General features: G+C 35.0%; 2 protein-coding genes and 1 pseudogene across 2 annotated transcripts; 1 reads left to right on the top strand and 2 right to left on the bottom strand.

Annotated features, from left to right (window-relative positions):
- LOC118036285 (uncharacterized) lies at positions 1–2,314 on the top strand. Its single transcript, XM_035041965.2, has 3 exons — positions 1–619; positions 934–1,119; positions 1,834–2,314. Exons 1-3 carry the CDS (start codon positions 170–172, stop codon positions 2,119–2,121), a joined length of 924 nt encoding a protein of 307 aa, XP_034897856.1. The 5' UTR covers positions 1–169; the 3' UTR covers positions 2,122–2,314.
- A 979-nt stretch (positions 2,315–3,293) lies between these two features.
- Positions 3,294–7,082, bottom strand: LOC118036282 (lysine histidine transporter-like 8; annotated as a pseudogene).
- A 1,738-nt stretch (positions 7,083–8,820) lies between these two features.
- Positions 8,821–11,351, bottom strand: LOC118036281 (lysine histidine transporter-like 8). Its single transcript, XM_035041962.2, has 5 exons — positions 10,899–11,351; positions 10,522–10,661; positions 10,007–10,440; positions 9,651–9,782; positions 8,821–9,485 (listed from the first exon to the last, which is right to left on the bottom strand). The coding sequence occupies exons 1-5, from the start codon at positions 11,219–11,221 to the stop codon at positions 8,991–8,993; spliced, it is 1,524 nt and encodes a 507-aa protein (XP_034897853.1). The 5' UTR covers positions 11,222–11,351; the 3' UTR covers positions 8,821–8,990.
- Between the last annotated feature and the right edge of the window lie 4,279 nt (positions 11,352–15,630).

The following is a 15,630-nucleotide window of genomic DNA, read 5'->3' on the forward strand; positions in this document are numbered from 1 at the left end:
TTCTCGCTGTGTCAGGTTTCTTTGTCTGATATTACCTGGCCATTCCTTTCTAGGCATCCTTTCATAATTACCCTCCCTCTCCTATACCAAACCCCACAAACCCTAATAAACAACACATATATCTCCTTCTCATTTATCTCTCTGGAAGCAGTTTTCAAGGTTGGAAAAGATGCACGCCAAGACGGATTCGGATGGAACCAGTCTTGACAACTCATGGCTACCAAGGTCACCAAGAAGGCCGTTATACTACGTTCAAAGTCCATCAAACCATGACGCGGAGAAAATGTCTTATGGGTCAAGCCCGACCGTGTCACCAGCACACCTTTACTACCACAGCTCACCAATTCACCATTCTCGCGAGTCTTCTGCGTCAATATTCTCCAATTCACTCAAGATCCCAAGAAGTTTATCTGCTTGGAAACATATAAGGATTGGCGACCAAGATGATGCTGTTCATGATGGTGCTGAGGGTGATAAGGATGGTGATGATTGGGGGAGTGGTGCACGTAATGTGAGACTGTATTTCATCGGGTTCTTGTTCTTTGTTCTTCTGTTCACTGTCTTTTGTTTGATCTTGTGGGGTGCAAGCAAGGCTTACGAGCCTGAAATTTCAGTCAAGGTAAGTTTATTTTCCTCGAAATATTTTCCGAGTTGACTCGGTGGCTCTCTGCCGTGTCAAATAACGAGTCAGTTTCTGTATGTCCTGTGGGGAAATGGAATAGTTGGTGATGATGCCCGGGGCACAGGGGTACTATAAATGTGGATTAGGATCAGACTGTTGTTTTTAGGTTTGCGTGATCCCTGATTTTTAGCCTTTAATCATGTCAGTAATTTATTTGATTTTGTTTAAAAATAATTAAAGTAATTCATGTTTAGGAATAAAAAATAAAAAGTGATCAGAAAGGTGTTTTTTTGGGCGTTCTTTTGATGCAGAGCATGGTGTTCGAGAATTTTTATGTTCAGGCAGGGAATGATCAATCGGGAGTGCCAACAGACATGCTGTCCTTGAATTCTACGGTCAGGATTCATTACAAAAACCCCGCTACCTTTTTTGCCGTCCATGTCACCTCTACCCCTCTCGAGATTCACTATTTCCAGCTGAAACTTGCCTCTGGACAGGTAAACTCTGTAGTGCTCGCATCTCTCAAAAACCTGCTTTATCCTTGATTTTCAATAATAGCTAATGGAGGAAGGATAGGATGGTCATTGTGGGTGGCAGTGGGACGTTCAACATTTTGTTTGGTAGTAGGACTTTAACCTTTACAGGGCTGTTCCGAGGAAGGACTTCCGGGTCATGGAAGGATTGTTGGAAGGCTATTGGCCACAAATCTGGAGTGCCTGTAAAAGACTGCAAGGACAGCCTCTCTTTATTCGGACATGTGGTGGAACCCAATGACTTGAGTCGGATGGATCTAGTTTCTTTGTTTTCTTTTTCTTGGCTGTTTTGTCAATTTTTGTCTGCATTGAGCTGTGGGCCTTGGAAAGAAAAATCTCTATATCTGAAAAGGCTGTCCCACTTGCTGGTCTCGTATGGGATTCTAAAGTGTCTCTTATGTGTCCCAGAATGTTTGTTCGAATGGGAGAGTAAATTGTGTCATTGCAACTCGAGGAGACAATGCCTTCGAGATTCATTTACATATCGATTCATGCATGTGGACCTTCATATTTCATAAATCAACCAACCAAATTATTCGATTTTGTAATCTGTGAAGCATGAATCGATCGAGTTCTGTGAAGATTTAGATGTCAAAACTGGTGTCCAAATGCTGTGTGACTTTCTTTTTTCAGCTTATTGTTTGGGTATAATTAATTTGTTGTGGATTGGTAAAATAGATGAAGAAGTTTTCTCAATCGAGGAAGAGCAAGAGGACGGTGGCGACGGTGGTGCATGGTTCCCAAGTTCCCGTATATGGAGGGCTGCCGCTTCTCTCTAATGCTAGAGCGCATGGTAACAAAGTTGCACTGCCTCTGAACCTGACATTTGTCTTGAGGTCCAGGGCCTACATTTTGGGAAGATTGGTGAAGTCGAAGTTTCATAAGCGTGTTAGATGCGCTGTTGCTCTTACTGGCCAGAAACTCGGCAAGCCCCACAGGTTGACACATGCATGTGTTTATCACTGAATGATGCACATCTACAAGGGGCACATGTTCGGTTCATTCTTTTGCCATCCACAGTACTGTTGTTGTCTTCTTCATTTCGTTTCATTTGGTCTTGAAGAACGGAGAGATGTATGCAATGTAAATTTCAGTACCACATTGTTACAAATGTTTAGAACATAAAATTGGAGCTAATCCTTTATGGGTTTTAGATGGTTTTGCAGTGTGCCGCTCTTTCTCTCTCTCTCTTCTTTTTTATTAATATATCTGGGCTATTTTATATATCTTAATTAATTTTTAAAATTTTAAAATTAATAACCATATAAATTTTAAGATTATTTAAAATTTATAATATATAAAACTTAGAAGCTTGTCTTTCAACTTTCGTCCTCCTTTTCTTTTTTTAGTTTAACGTGAGTGTCCGAGACAGCTTGCGCGCACCTCGACTAATCCCATGGGCCCTGAAGTTAACGACCATATAAGTCTCCAGTAGCCATTATATGAGCAACCTAGGGCTCGAACCTGAGACCACAGAGAAAACAAACTTCTTGGTCCTAAGCTTTTACCACTGGGCCGACCACCTCCTTTGCCACAGCCGGTCTTTTAAACGTTGGTGGTTGCTTGGGAACCAAATTGGGCTTGCTCCTCACACTTATCGGGATTGGATCATAAGCTGATAATACCTTGGCCTGGGACCAACAAGTGGTATTGGAGATGACGGTTTGTTTTTCACAACTTTCGATGGAATTGTTAGCTTTTTATAATTAGCCTTATGGAGTGTTTTTGGAGTAATCTGTTTTAAATTTTTTAAAAAAATCTGAATTTTTATTGTTTTAAAATTAATTTTTTATTATTTTTAATATGTTAATACCATAAATAATTTTAAATTTTTTTTTAAAAAAAATCACTAACAAACTTCTAAACACCTTTTTTAATATGTTTGGTATTGTTATAGTTTTTACGGTTATATAAATAAAAAAATACTGCTAACACAGTTTTAAAAAAAATTCAAAAAATATATATTAATTTGGTTAAAATTGTTAAGCGAATGAATTTTTTTGTAAAAAAAAAAAAAACTGGTTTATAAAAATAAAAAAACATGTTATTTTAATTTATTTTTTTATATAAAATTAAGATTTAAAATGCGATCAGTAAAAAAAATTATTTGGGCAGCCAAACTGATTTTTCCAAGCAGCAAGACAAAAAAACAGAATTTATGATAGTACTAAATAATCTTTTAACCAAATAAAATCAACCACCATGAAAGTAAACTTTGGAATGCGATCGATGATAGATTTGGCATCGTCACTTTCAGATTCAGTGAATAGGTGAATGAGTTATTAACAATTTATATGAACCGATGTCAACGAGTCCATAATTGATCTTTTACGAGTATTGATATGCTGTAAAAATTTGGAGCATTTTGCTCTGTAATTATAAGTTGTCATTGGGGTTTGAAGAAGCTGGCATGCAGGCCTTTGATAGCCAAATTCCTTGCTGCGGCAACTACCAATAGAACACTTAGAACAATGCCTAAGCATCCAAGTCCTAGATTAAGACACCACACGGCATCGTGACCTTTCTGATGTGGTTTCTTAATCAAGATCCACATGAAACATGGATAAGCCAGTGTTAAGGGTAAGGTGATCCCTCCAACTAAAGGAGCTAGGCTTGGCAGAAATGGAAGAGCCACGGCTATGAAGAAGGCCATTCCTCCGAAGAAGAGCCGGAAACCACTGCGAACCCACCACGGGCATCGCCTGTTCTTCATGCTAATGTACCTAAATTCCAGGTTATCGAAAACTGGCATGGCGTAGATTTGGAATGAACTCAGGCAGTTAATCACTACTAGCAAGTATACAAGGCCCTTCACAAATCTTGATGTGTCGCGTCCATGGAACTGCATAAATGCAGTCAACATCCCTCATTCCCTCCATTCGACGGTATCTGTCAAAGCGGTAGCAAATAATTAGCACATGCAAAAGATTCCCCATGATGCTGAGATTAAACTAGCAAAATGAGATGCTATTACTCATTGTGCTCAACTTTCAACACTCATCAGGTTTATGGAGGCAACACACTTGTAAAATTGAAAATTGTGTTTTTACCTTGTTTCCATAAGCCCAGAATCCAGCTATTGCTAGAGGAAACTGACACATGGCTACTATGGTGTACGAGACACTCACCCCTCTCCACATCGTCCTTTTGGATGGATTTGTTAAGCTTGAAGGCAATGTTCCCTGCAACATCAAACATTGAATTCTCTATCTTAACGCGGAAGCCGAGAAATATACATTTATTGATGAGCTTTGCCGAGCCCAGACAGGAAGAGGCCATGGCATTGTTTTAGTACATTTCGTTAGGGTTTCTATAGAAGTATATGCCTGTAATTTAAGTTCCCCGACAATAATAATAATCAGAGTGAACCACGGGTTTTTCTAGAATTAAACTCGAGATATCTTAATGGGAAAGACCACGCTAATCTCAACTTAGCTATGGCTCATTGGAGATTGAACATGAACTTACACTCGGTACAAAAATTAATGATTTCCGTATAATTATCAGAGTAAGCTTAATTTTCATTAATGCAACAATTTCTCGTTCATACCTGAATCTCAAGCACAAGATTATGACCCCTGAAAGCAAGCATAATTATACCAATTGCATTCAAGACATCAAACATTCCGGCCACGCTAGATCCCCCCTTGCGTGAGTCATAAGACACACCACTGGGCCTGTCCTTGGAAATGGGCAGCGCCCAAATCAGAGCACAGTACCCAATGGCACTAATGGCACCAACTAGTGAGAACCCAGCAATGGAATTCAGGTTAGGTCGCTGAGCCAATGCTATAGCCATGCAAGTGAAGACCAGGAACCACTCTGCCCCGGTCAAAGACTTGGCATCGCATGTAGCCCCGCCTTCACACATGAGCTTGAAGAGAAGCTCCATAACTCCAGCTCCTTTTATAATCAGCATGATACATGTGCTCCCTGAGAGGTACATTACCGGAAATATTGCTAGCAACTTTCCAAGCTTTGGACCTGCTCACACACGATTTAAGATTTATATCTATACTCTAAAACAAAAGGGACTAACGGCAGCGATCATAGAGGAGCAGCGATAACTTATGGCAGATTTATATCTATACACTACAAAGCTAATTTTAAAAAAAATATATAAATATAAAATGATGAAATCAAAAAAAAAAATAAGAAGAAAAAAAATATTATCCTGCGTTAAATTTTTAAACATGTGACTTATATGATTAGATCAAAAGCACCATACATGAAAAAACTGTGAAGTCAAATCTCTAATAAATCGAATGTTCAATAATGAAATAAAAAAAAAACAATTGCAGAATAGGATCGAAAACAAAACAAAAAAAAATAACAATTAACAAAATGAAGATAAAAATAAAAAATAAATTAGAGGGTAAGACATATTATTTTTATTAAAGAGTAAAATTGAAAAAAAAAACAACTTTAACAAAAGGATAAAAAATAAAAAGAATTAGGATCAAATTGAAAAAAATAATATATGATAGATTTGAATTCAAGGATGAAGTTGAAAAATAATAAAAATTATACAAAAAAGTTAAGAAAAAATATTAGAAATTAAAAAAATAAAAATAAGATTGGAGTTGAAATAATAATAATAAAACAAAGGACAACTCTTAATTTTTTCAAGGGGAAAAGAAAAAAAAAAAAAGTTATGCTAGCGACAAACCATCTCATAATTACTGACACATGTGCTAACTAAACTAGAAAGAATATGCTGTGGCGATTTTAATGACATGGCGGAAGAGCTATTTTTTCACCTTCACAAAGTGCTGCACACATTGCTTTACTTGGTAATAACAAAAAAACCTAAGGTGAAACCTAAGGTGAAAAGACTAAAAAGCTCCTAAATGCATTTTAAAATTTTTTTTTTTAAATTAAAATTATTACTTTACTGTATTTTAAAAAGTAAAAAAGACAAAAAAAAAATTAGTTTTAAATTTTATTTTTAAGACAATATAGTCATTTAATCGTACTTAAAACTTTTAAAAATACAAAACAAATATACTCCCAATGAATCTTTTAAAGACTAATGTTGGTTGTCCAAAAATATAGAATTATCCCAACTCCTAAGCCATGGTTTTTTTTGGAAGGATAAATTTTTTTTTAATAATTACACTTATGTATTGAATAGTAAAATATGTGCATTTGTACAATGAAAATCCACTTTAGCTTTATATATATATATAAAAATTTCTATTTTTATTTGTTGCCTAACAATATTAACATAAAGTTTTTTTTTTTTAAAGAGAGTAATACTATCTAGGTAGAATTTGGTCCCTTTGGGTGGAAGTGGAACTAACCAAAGGCGGCTATAGCAAGCTGTAAATATCTGCTGTAGCGAGTTCTAATTCCCGGAATTGGTTCGTGCAGTTGAACAAGAATCCATATGGTGTAGAGCTGCCATGTAAATGCTACGGACAAGCTTATTGCCCCCCACACCCTGCAACCATTCAAATTGAATCGGATTGGAGCTGGCACCCCTTTTATATATATATATATATATATATATATATAGTAATCTCTTTCTGGAATAATTTATTTTTAAAAATTGGACTAAAATATGCTTAATCTATGAGCACAACATGACCTAAACATATCAAATATCAATTAAAGAAGCAAACACTTTTTATAATCAGACAAGTCTGAGAAATGGTCTCATCCAAAAGATTATACTATATAGTAGATATATATAAGATGCTGTCACTCACCATCCGAGAGTGGCGAAAGCTACTGGAAGTAGAAGGGCTTGGATTCCGATTCCCGACGATAACAAATGGAACACTGCAGTAGCGACATTGCCATTTCTCGATTCGGTAATAGGCAGCCAAGCCTCCTGCGGGTCCTCCATCTTCCTGTGGGTCCTGCAGTCTAATTGGATATCACTTGCTCGAGTTCTTGAGGCTGTCGCCGAGAAAGATATTGCAAAAAACAAAAAGCCTACAAAGGCCTTAATTGGAAGTAGCAGATGAGAGGTTTATAAATATCACTAAGCTCGGGATGTCACCACGAGAAATCATCACGCATGACACCAGCAATGACATCCTATTCCTTTCCTAATTAATTTTATAAATTTAAATTTACACTTATCCTCGCATGCTCCACATCTGGTAGTGGTGTCACTGAAGAAAAAGCAAAACCTAATTTGGCTTTCGACAATCATAAATTAATGCATTAAATGGAAAAACGATTTCTCCACGAAAATCTCGTTTTATAATGTCAAGGTGTCCGAGTGTTTTACTTGATTTGTTTTCGGGCGAATTTCTCTACTCTAGTTTTTTATTATAAAAAAAGCTTGAATTCTAATTCTTTTTTAAATAAGAGAGATATTATATCAATTAAGCTATAACTTATTGACAATTTTCCCTATACTTGAATCAATGATTTTAAATATAATCCAAATACTAAATCTTTAATTCACTCTAGAATCAATTAAGCTATCGGCAAATCCAAATCACTTCATTCCATGAAAAAAGTTGAGGAAGAAATTTTTTTATTCCACAAGATTAAATCAATTGTTCAAAACACATGATTTTCCATATCTATGTACGAAAAGAAAAGGCAAAGTAGTTTACATAACAAGTTGGAGGACCTCCTATCTAATTACTATTATTTAGTCCACACATGGTGTGTTTGGAGTTGTGGTGAAACCTTAATTTTGTTTTTAATTTTTTTTAATAGCTTTATGTTTTAATATTAAAAATAATATTACAAAAATAAAATAAAAAAGGCAGAGATAAATTTAAAAACTAATCACATAATTAAAAATCAATCATAAAATGACTCCACAGGTCTACAAAGAAGAAAAAACAAAGTAACTTACACAATAAGTTAGAGGAACAGCCGGTTCCACAAGCTTTAAAAAAAAGACTATAACAAATAATAGACTAATGAAAATAATTGTCGGGCCAAGATCAAATCAATTGCTCAAACAGGGAATCATAATTTATTTTTAATTATGTTAAAGAATTTATGTTGAAAAATAATTTTTAATATTAAAATAAGAGGTTATTTTTGGTACCATTGTCCAAACCATAAAAAGACAACACACAAGATTATAATTCCAACTTGGTATCATTCTCCTCCTTGTGCGTTTTGAAATGGTGGTGTAGAGTGTTTTTAAAATTATTTTTTATTTTAAAATAATTATTTTAAAATATTTTATATTAGCACATTAAAATAATTAAAAAACACTAAAATAACATTAATTTAATATTTTTTCAAGATAATTAAATATATTTTTAAAACACGTCTAAATAACAATACCTCTCTTTTTATCTAAAGCTTAAAAGTTGTTAAACTCGGCTTTGGAGTAACCTATTTGTGAGGTCAATTTGGCTTAATTAATTTTTCCACAACAAATCATTTCAAAAATTAAAAAAAAAATTATTTGAAGCCAAGTATCATCTAGATTTATTTACCCAAGTAAACCGTGCATACGTCAAAAGTTTACCAGTCAAGTTGTAATTTTAAGAACCGGGGTAAATGTAAAGAAACCGAAGATATACCCATAAGAAATACTCTGATCCACGGCCCATTAGATCAGGGAACAAGGAATCAGAACCCAAAGATCTGTAGAACAAGGTCATTGAAGCCAGCAAGAATATTTTTAATATATGAAACGAATTGATGAACAAAGTTGACACGAGGACAATGAAAATTATCAAATGATAGATTGGCAAGGGAAACCATCGATCTTCAAAAAAGAGAAGTTTGTTGATATAAGATTTTATAATTTGAGAATTCGAAGTTGAAATTTTACACATAATTTGGTATATTAAGTGAATTAACATATACAAAAAATTGTAGCTTTTTTCTACACTCATGATCAACTATCATTCGGGGTGGAAGAAGTTGGCATGCAGGCCTTTGGTAGCCAAATTCCAAACTGCTGCAACGACCAATAGAACACTCAGAACCATGCCTAAGCATCCAAGTCCTAGATTAAGACACCACATGACACCATGGCCCTTTTGACGGGGTTTCTTGATCGAAATCCACATGAAACATGGATAAGCCAGTGTAAGGGGTAACGCGATTCCTCCGATTAAAGCAGCCAGGCTAGGTAAAAATGGAAAAGCCACAGCTATAAAGAAGGCCAATGCTCCGAAAAAAAGCCGAAACCCGGTGCGAACCCACCACGAGCACCGCTTGCTCTTCATGCAAGTGTACCTGAATTCCAGGTTGTCGAAAACTGGCATGGCGTAGATTTGGAATGAGCTCAGGCAGTTAATCACTACTAGCAGGTAGACAAGGCCCTTCGCGAATTTTGAGGTGTCGTGTCCATGGAACTGCATAAATGCAGTCAACATCCCTCCATTCGAGGGTATCTGCCAAAGCAGTAGCAAATAATTAAGGATATGCAAAAGATTAGCCGTGATGCTGAAATTAAAAGTAGTTGAATGATATGTCATCACTCATTATGCTGCAGTTTTCAGGATTATGGGATGCAATAAATTGACTGTAGAACAGAGAACAGAAAGCTGTGGTTTTACCTTGTTTCCATAAGCCCAAAACCCAGCAATTGCAACAGGAAACAAGCACATGGCTATTATTATGTATGAGAGAGTCACTCCTCTCCACATTTGCTTTTTGGATGGACATTTTGAACTTGAAGGCAGGGTGCCCTGCATCAAACACCACATTCTCTTTTAATCTTTTATATATATAGAAGCTAAGAAAGGTGCAGATATTACAAATGTTAATGGGCTTCCCTCGGCCCAAATGAGAGCAGGACATGTCATGTAATTTAATATTTTTTTCCGGGCCTTCAATTTTTATATGTATTACTAATTTAAGTAGCCTAAAAAGAAAAAAAATAGTAATAAATTGATCGTTGGAGTATTCTTGCCTGGATTTCAAGCACAAGATTGTGACCCCTGAAAGCAAGCGCAATCATCCCAATTGCATTCAAGACATCAAACATTTCAGACGTGCCGGATTCCTCCTTCTGTGAATTATAAGATACTCCGGTAGGCCTGCCCTTAGAGATTGGCAGTGCCCAGATCAGAGTACAATAGGCAATGGCAGTGACTGCACCGATGAGGGAGAACCCAGAAATGGAATTCAAGTTAGGCCGTTGAGCCAATGCTATAGCCATGCAAGTGAAGACCAAAAACCACCCTGCCCCTACCAATGGATTGTCTTCACTTGTAGCCTCACCTCCAAACATCATTTTAAAGAAAAGCTCCATAGTTCCAGCTCCTCTGATAATCAGCAACACACATGAGCCCCCGGATAAATACATTACTGGGAATATAGCCAGCAACTTCCCAAGTTTTGGGCCTGTCCACAGACACAATAACATAAGTTACCTGAAAAAAAGCAAGAAAATCTACCTAGAAATTTGAAATTTTTGGTGCTAACCAAAGGCGGCTATTGCAAGTTGGAGATATCTGCTGTAGCGAGTTCCAATTCCAGGTACTGATTCATGAAGTTGGACAAGAACCCATATGGTATAGAGTTGCCAGGTAAATGCTAGCGACAAGCATATGATTCCCCATGCCCTGCAACCATTGGAGAATTTACCATGACTCAGCAAGCCATCATTAATTTAATATTTCCCTTTTTGGTATTTGCCCAATTGGCTATAGCTCAACCATTTAAAATTGCTAGCTTATGCTGTTTCTTTTTCTACACTATTTTTACCAAGCAAGACATTAAAAATTATGTAAGAGATAGCTTTTTGATGCATGCGTCGGAGAATCTGCCAAGAGAGAAAAAAATGTTCTTGCTTGACTTACCATCCAAGAGTGGAAAATGCCACAGGAAGTAGAAGGGCTTGAATCCCAATTCCTGAAGAAAGTAAATGAAACACGGAAGTAACAGTATTGCCATTTCTTGATTCTGTAATAGGAAGCCAAGCTTCTTGTGGGTTGATCTCAGACAGGTAGCCTGAACTATCTGAGGAATCATAAACCCCCATGCTTGTACTCGTAGCAGCACTCTGCATTTCTCGCATGGAACTTGCTGCAACATTGATGACTTGAAGAGATACTTCAGGGCCGGAGGCTGTACTGGGAAGGTTGTGGAGAGGTAGTTGTTCAAGATTGCCAATTTCTCCCATGACTTTTCTTTGTTTTGCTTTTGCTTGATAGTTTCTTACAACCTCACAGTTCTCGTGGGAACAATTTGTGGAAGCAACTAAAGCTGAGAAGGCGTGACAGCGGCAACCTTCAGCTAGCGAATGTGGGAATGCCGTGTGTTGATATAGAAGACGCATCGCATGATTAAACTATATACGACGTCACAAGGTTGCAGCATGAGTTGACATCACAAAATGACGTCCTGTTTTTCTACCCATAATTAAACTAATGCCAATCACCAGCTAAGTGGAGTATAATCCGAAAGATTTTCCAAAACAAATCGAACATTGAACTTCCAAATCATGTTAAAAAAAGTGGATGGATTGTCATGTAATTATTTCGGAGTTGATTTAATTAAACTTTGATGACTCGGTAGGTTATTTTATGATTTATTTGACTCCATCAGAATCAGAAAAAAAAAATTATCAATAATGTTTTTAAAAAAATTATATATATATATATATATAAAGTGATATGGTTGTTTTTTTTTAAAAAAAGAAAAAATGTAAAACCACATTCAATTCAAAAACCTAGAACCTTGTCCAAAACTCACCAACCCAAGACAAAACACGGGTCTTCAACAGTTCTTGTAACCATTATACTTTTCTTTAGGTGCGTGAATGGGAAAGACAAGTGGAAAAAGAAAGAAAGAAAAGGAAAACTCGTTTGAGAGGGATAATGACTCATGAGAACAGGCGGCCCGAAGAGCCAGCGTGGTTATTTCAAAGAAATTTCTTGTATCCCAGCTTCCTCTCCCATCTAACTCCTTGGAATTCCTGTCCAAAGAGGAAAAAAACATTTTTTTAAAAAAAAGAGAGTTACCGTTAATGGACAAAACTTATATATTCTTCTCATTTAAAGGTAAATTTCATTCTGAATTCAACCACCAGATACACAATAATAATAATAATGATGATTTTTGACCCACCATTGATGGGTTGTGGCATTTATTTCGTGCAATCAAAGCGTGGGGCGTGTTTTTTTCTTTCATCGAAGTGGGTGAGAGGCCTCAAATCTCAAATCTCAAATCTCGAGACCCTAGAAGAAGGTAGGGCAATGAAACACGGGGACATGTTTCACCACTGAAGTCCTAGAAAAAACACTTTATACGTTACGTAACGGTTCAGTTTACTTATTTTCTTTAACTAAAAAAAAAAAAAAATAGACCTTACTAATATTTTTTCTAATAAAAAAAAATAAACCATAAAAGATTGATCTGATATTACCTAATTTTTTTTGATAAGTTTACAGACAACTCAGATGATCGATACAAAATAATTTAACTAAAGATATATATTTAAGATGAGTCTTTTAATATAAATATTGAAATGACAACATATTAGATCAGGTCAACCCGAGTTGAAAAATAAAATTATAAAACTTAATTTACAATCACCTAGTGTTGAAAGATAAAAATTAAATCAATTAAAAAAATAACTTAAGTTAACTATAGTTAACTCGTCAAACTCATAACTTAACTTATGAAATGAGAATAACTTTATAGAAAGCAAACCAAAATAAATCATAAAACCTAATTTCTAACCAATTAATTATTGAATTATGAAATTGAAAAAAAAAACTCGAGTCAACTAAGTTAACTTATTAAACTTAACCCGAGTTATAAGCTCGAGATAACATTATTAAAAATAAATTAAAAATATATAAAAATTTAATTTCTAATAAACCTAACATTAAATTAAAAGATAAAATCAAAATTAAAAAAATATAAATAAAAAATAAACAAAATATTGTTTTAGTGAATAATATTTTACGAGAAGAAGGGGTATAATAAATTCCTTTTTTTTTTAGTTTTTTTTTTTTTTCTTTGTTATTGTGTACATAAAGAAGGTTAAAAATACAATGATCATTAAAAAAAATCTTATAAAGATCCACGACGTTTTTCCACGAGGTAACAAGTTTTCAAAGCAATTGGATTTCTTTAATTTTCAAGTATCATGTGTTTAACAAAAGAAGAAGAAAGTGGTAAGAGAGAGATGTAAACTTTATCAAGAAGACCCTCACACAACAAAGCCCTTTCCCTGCGAAAACTAGGATGAGAATTTAACCTGAAAATTGATAGATACCTACTCAACTGACATGAATTTATAGAGAACTCTTAGGCCCGATCGTGTTTCGAGTAAAATCTCAAGGTTGAAAGTTAGATTTTATTTTTAATATGGATATTAACCCACCCAACTTGGAATAAATAAATAGTAATAAAATTTGAAAAAATTACATGCATATCAACCTTATCATATACTAAATAGTTATAAATTATATTATTTGAGTTCAGGTTATGGATACCCAATAAGTATCCGAAACCCAATCAGATGAGATTCGAGTATAAAAATCAATACTCAATCGGGATCAAATAATTATTTTAAATTCAAGTTTAAATATAAATAGTTAAAAAACCGACCGGTAAATATCCATGGCCAGCAAAAAGAGGTGGAGGAGAAATTGAGATCAAATGCTGTCCCTGCCGATCTTAATTCTCAAGTCTTGATCAGAGCCCTTCCACTTCTACCAAAAAGTAAATAAATAAAAGACAATCAAGGGAACATATTTTTGGTACACCACCTTCGAGGATCCGCTGATTTTTGAACCGATCGATTTGCAAACATCTCTTTCAATTGTCTCCAGAATTAAAAAGGAGTCCTTATTGGTCCATCTCAATTTCCACTCGAAGAATTATTGGTTGAACTGGTGAATTTGCCCCCTCAGAATTATTGCTCGAAAGGTTAAATTCCAAAGGAGCTTTGGTGGTGACTTATCTTGTTTGGCACTTTAATCCTGCAATGTTTGATAAGCAACAGCAAGGTGTTTCCGAGGAAAGAATCACCAGACAGTGGCCACTTATGGAAATAACTTTTTCCTAGCTTTTATGGTGCGCCTGTTATGCGACTTGAGAAATTTCGTCCCTTTGCCCCATAACAGGTAATGCTTGCACCGCCGAGCCAATTAGCTCCATAAATTATTAGTTTTACCCATTTGCTTATTTGTCTATATAATATCATTGTAAAACCAAGCGAATGAATTTATAATTTAAAACCTAGCTATTTATTTGATAGATCAAGAAGAATTTTAGTTCCACACTAGGTCAGTCCTGGCTGGCTCTAATTCACTAATCCGAAGGAAAAAATATTGTTGATGTGAATGTTTGATTCTTTGTAATGTAGTAATTTCAAACCAATCACTGCCTTTTTGACCAACCAAAGAGTTCATTTCTTGCAGAGAAAGCTAGAGTTAAACCCTTCCCAGTAAGAAGATGGTTGAGGTGAATTCAACTTGGTATGGGTTCGGCTAAACACTAAATCTAAGAGTAAAGAGGACGTGCTTTAGAGCAGATCTAACTTGGTATGAGCTTGACCAAGCACTGAGCCTAAGTGCTAAGGGGATGTACCCATAAATTATCCTAACTTAGCATGAGCTCAACCAAACATTAAGTCTAAGTGTTAAGGGACCTATCCCAGGGTAGACCCAACCTGATATGGGACTAGCTAAGCGCGGACCTCAAATGACAAAGGGACTTGCTTCTAGGCAGACCTAACCCGACATGGACTTGGTCAAAAGCTGAGCCTAAATACTAAAAAGACTTGTCCCAAGATGAACCCCCCTCTTGGCATGAGTTTAGCTAAGTGCTGAATCCAGGTGTCAAAAAAGGCCCTAAACAGACAACAACTAGTAATGAAAGATCCTTAAAGAACGAGAAGAAATTTTATTATTTATTTTCTTGATAGACCGCTATGAAAGTTAATATCAATGATATTTATCTCTTATTAATATTAATTTCTAAGATATTTATCTTTCATTAATTATAATGACAAGCATATTTAACTGGTTATGAATGTGATGTCTAATCCCATCAATATTTAATTCTTGTATCTTTTTTTTTTATATATACGTTATTTTGGTTATATATGTAATGTCTAATCCTCATTAATGCTATGATGGAAATATACACCTTTACCCTTTTAGGGTATATGGGATTACTAGATATGAAGAATATAAATACTTCTCCGGCCATTCATGTTAAGACGTTTATATAACTTCTATTCAAAATAAAATAATAAAATTCTTATAAGTACTAAAATATTTATTACATTAAAACAAGAACAAACACTTTGGTTTTTGAAACTGAATGCTTTTTATTGTAGTTATTACTTCTTTTCCTTTTTAAAAAAAATTTACTAATTTTATTATTGGAGAATACTCAAATCTTCAAAAAAAAAAAATGAAAAAAAGCAAAAGGCATTCATTGTTAGACAATTTCTATAAAGTTGGAGAATAAAAACTCTTAAAAATAAACTTTGTTCGACTCCTAATCCAACAACCAAAGAATCTTATTCCTAATGTTTGGAGCATCATCGCCTTTAATGTTAAATCTTGG

Source organism: Populus alba, chromosome 4 (genome assembly GCF_005239225.2).
Source record: "Populus alba chromosome 4, ASM523922v2, whole genome shotgun sequence".
Taxonomy (NCBI): domain Eukaryota; kingdom Viridiplantae; phylum Streptophyta; class Magnoliopsida; order Malpighiales; family Salicaceae; genus Populus; species Populus alba.

Bases quoted from the DNA above. Each gene is read 5' to 3' on its own strand.
- LOC118036285 (XM_035041965.2), top strand. From the start codon at position 170: ATGCACGCCAAGACGGATTCGGATGGAACCAGTCTTGACAACTCATGG. The intron at 620-933 runs GTAAGTTTATTT...CTTTTGATGCAG, and splicing joins AGCCTGAAATTTCAGTCAAG to AGCATGGTGTTCGAGAATTT. The intron at 1,120-1,833 runs GTAAACTCTGTA...TTGGTAAAATAG, and splicing joins TGAAACTTGCCTCTGGACAG to ATGAAGAAGTTTTCTCAATC.
- LOC118036281 (XM_035041962.2), bottom strand. From the start codon at position 11,221: ATGGGAGAAATTGGCAATCTTGAACAACTACCTCTCCACAACCTTCCC. The intron at 10,662-10,898 runs GTAAGTCAAGCA...CAATGGTTGCAG, and splicing joins GCATTTTCCACTCTTGGATG to GGCATGGGGAATCATATGCT. The intron at 10,441-10,521 runs GTTAGCACCAAA...GTCTGTGGACAG, and splicing joins ACTTGCAATAGCCGCCTTTG to GCCCAAAACTTGGGAAGTTG.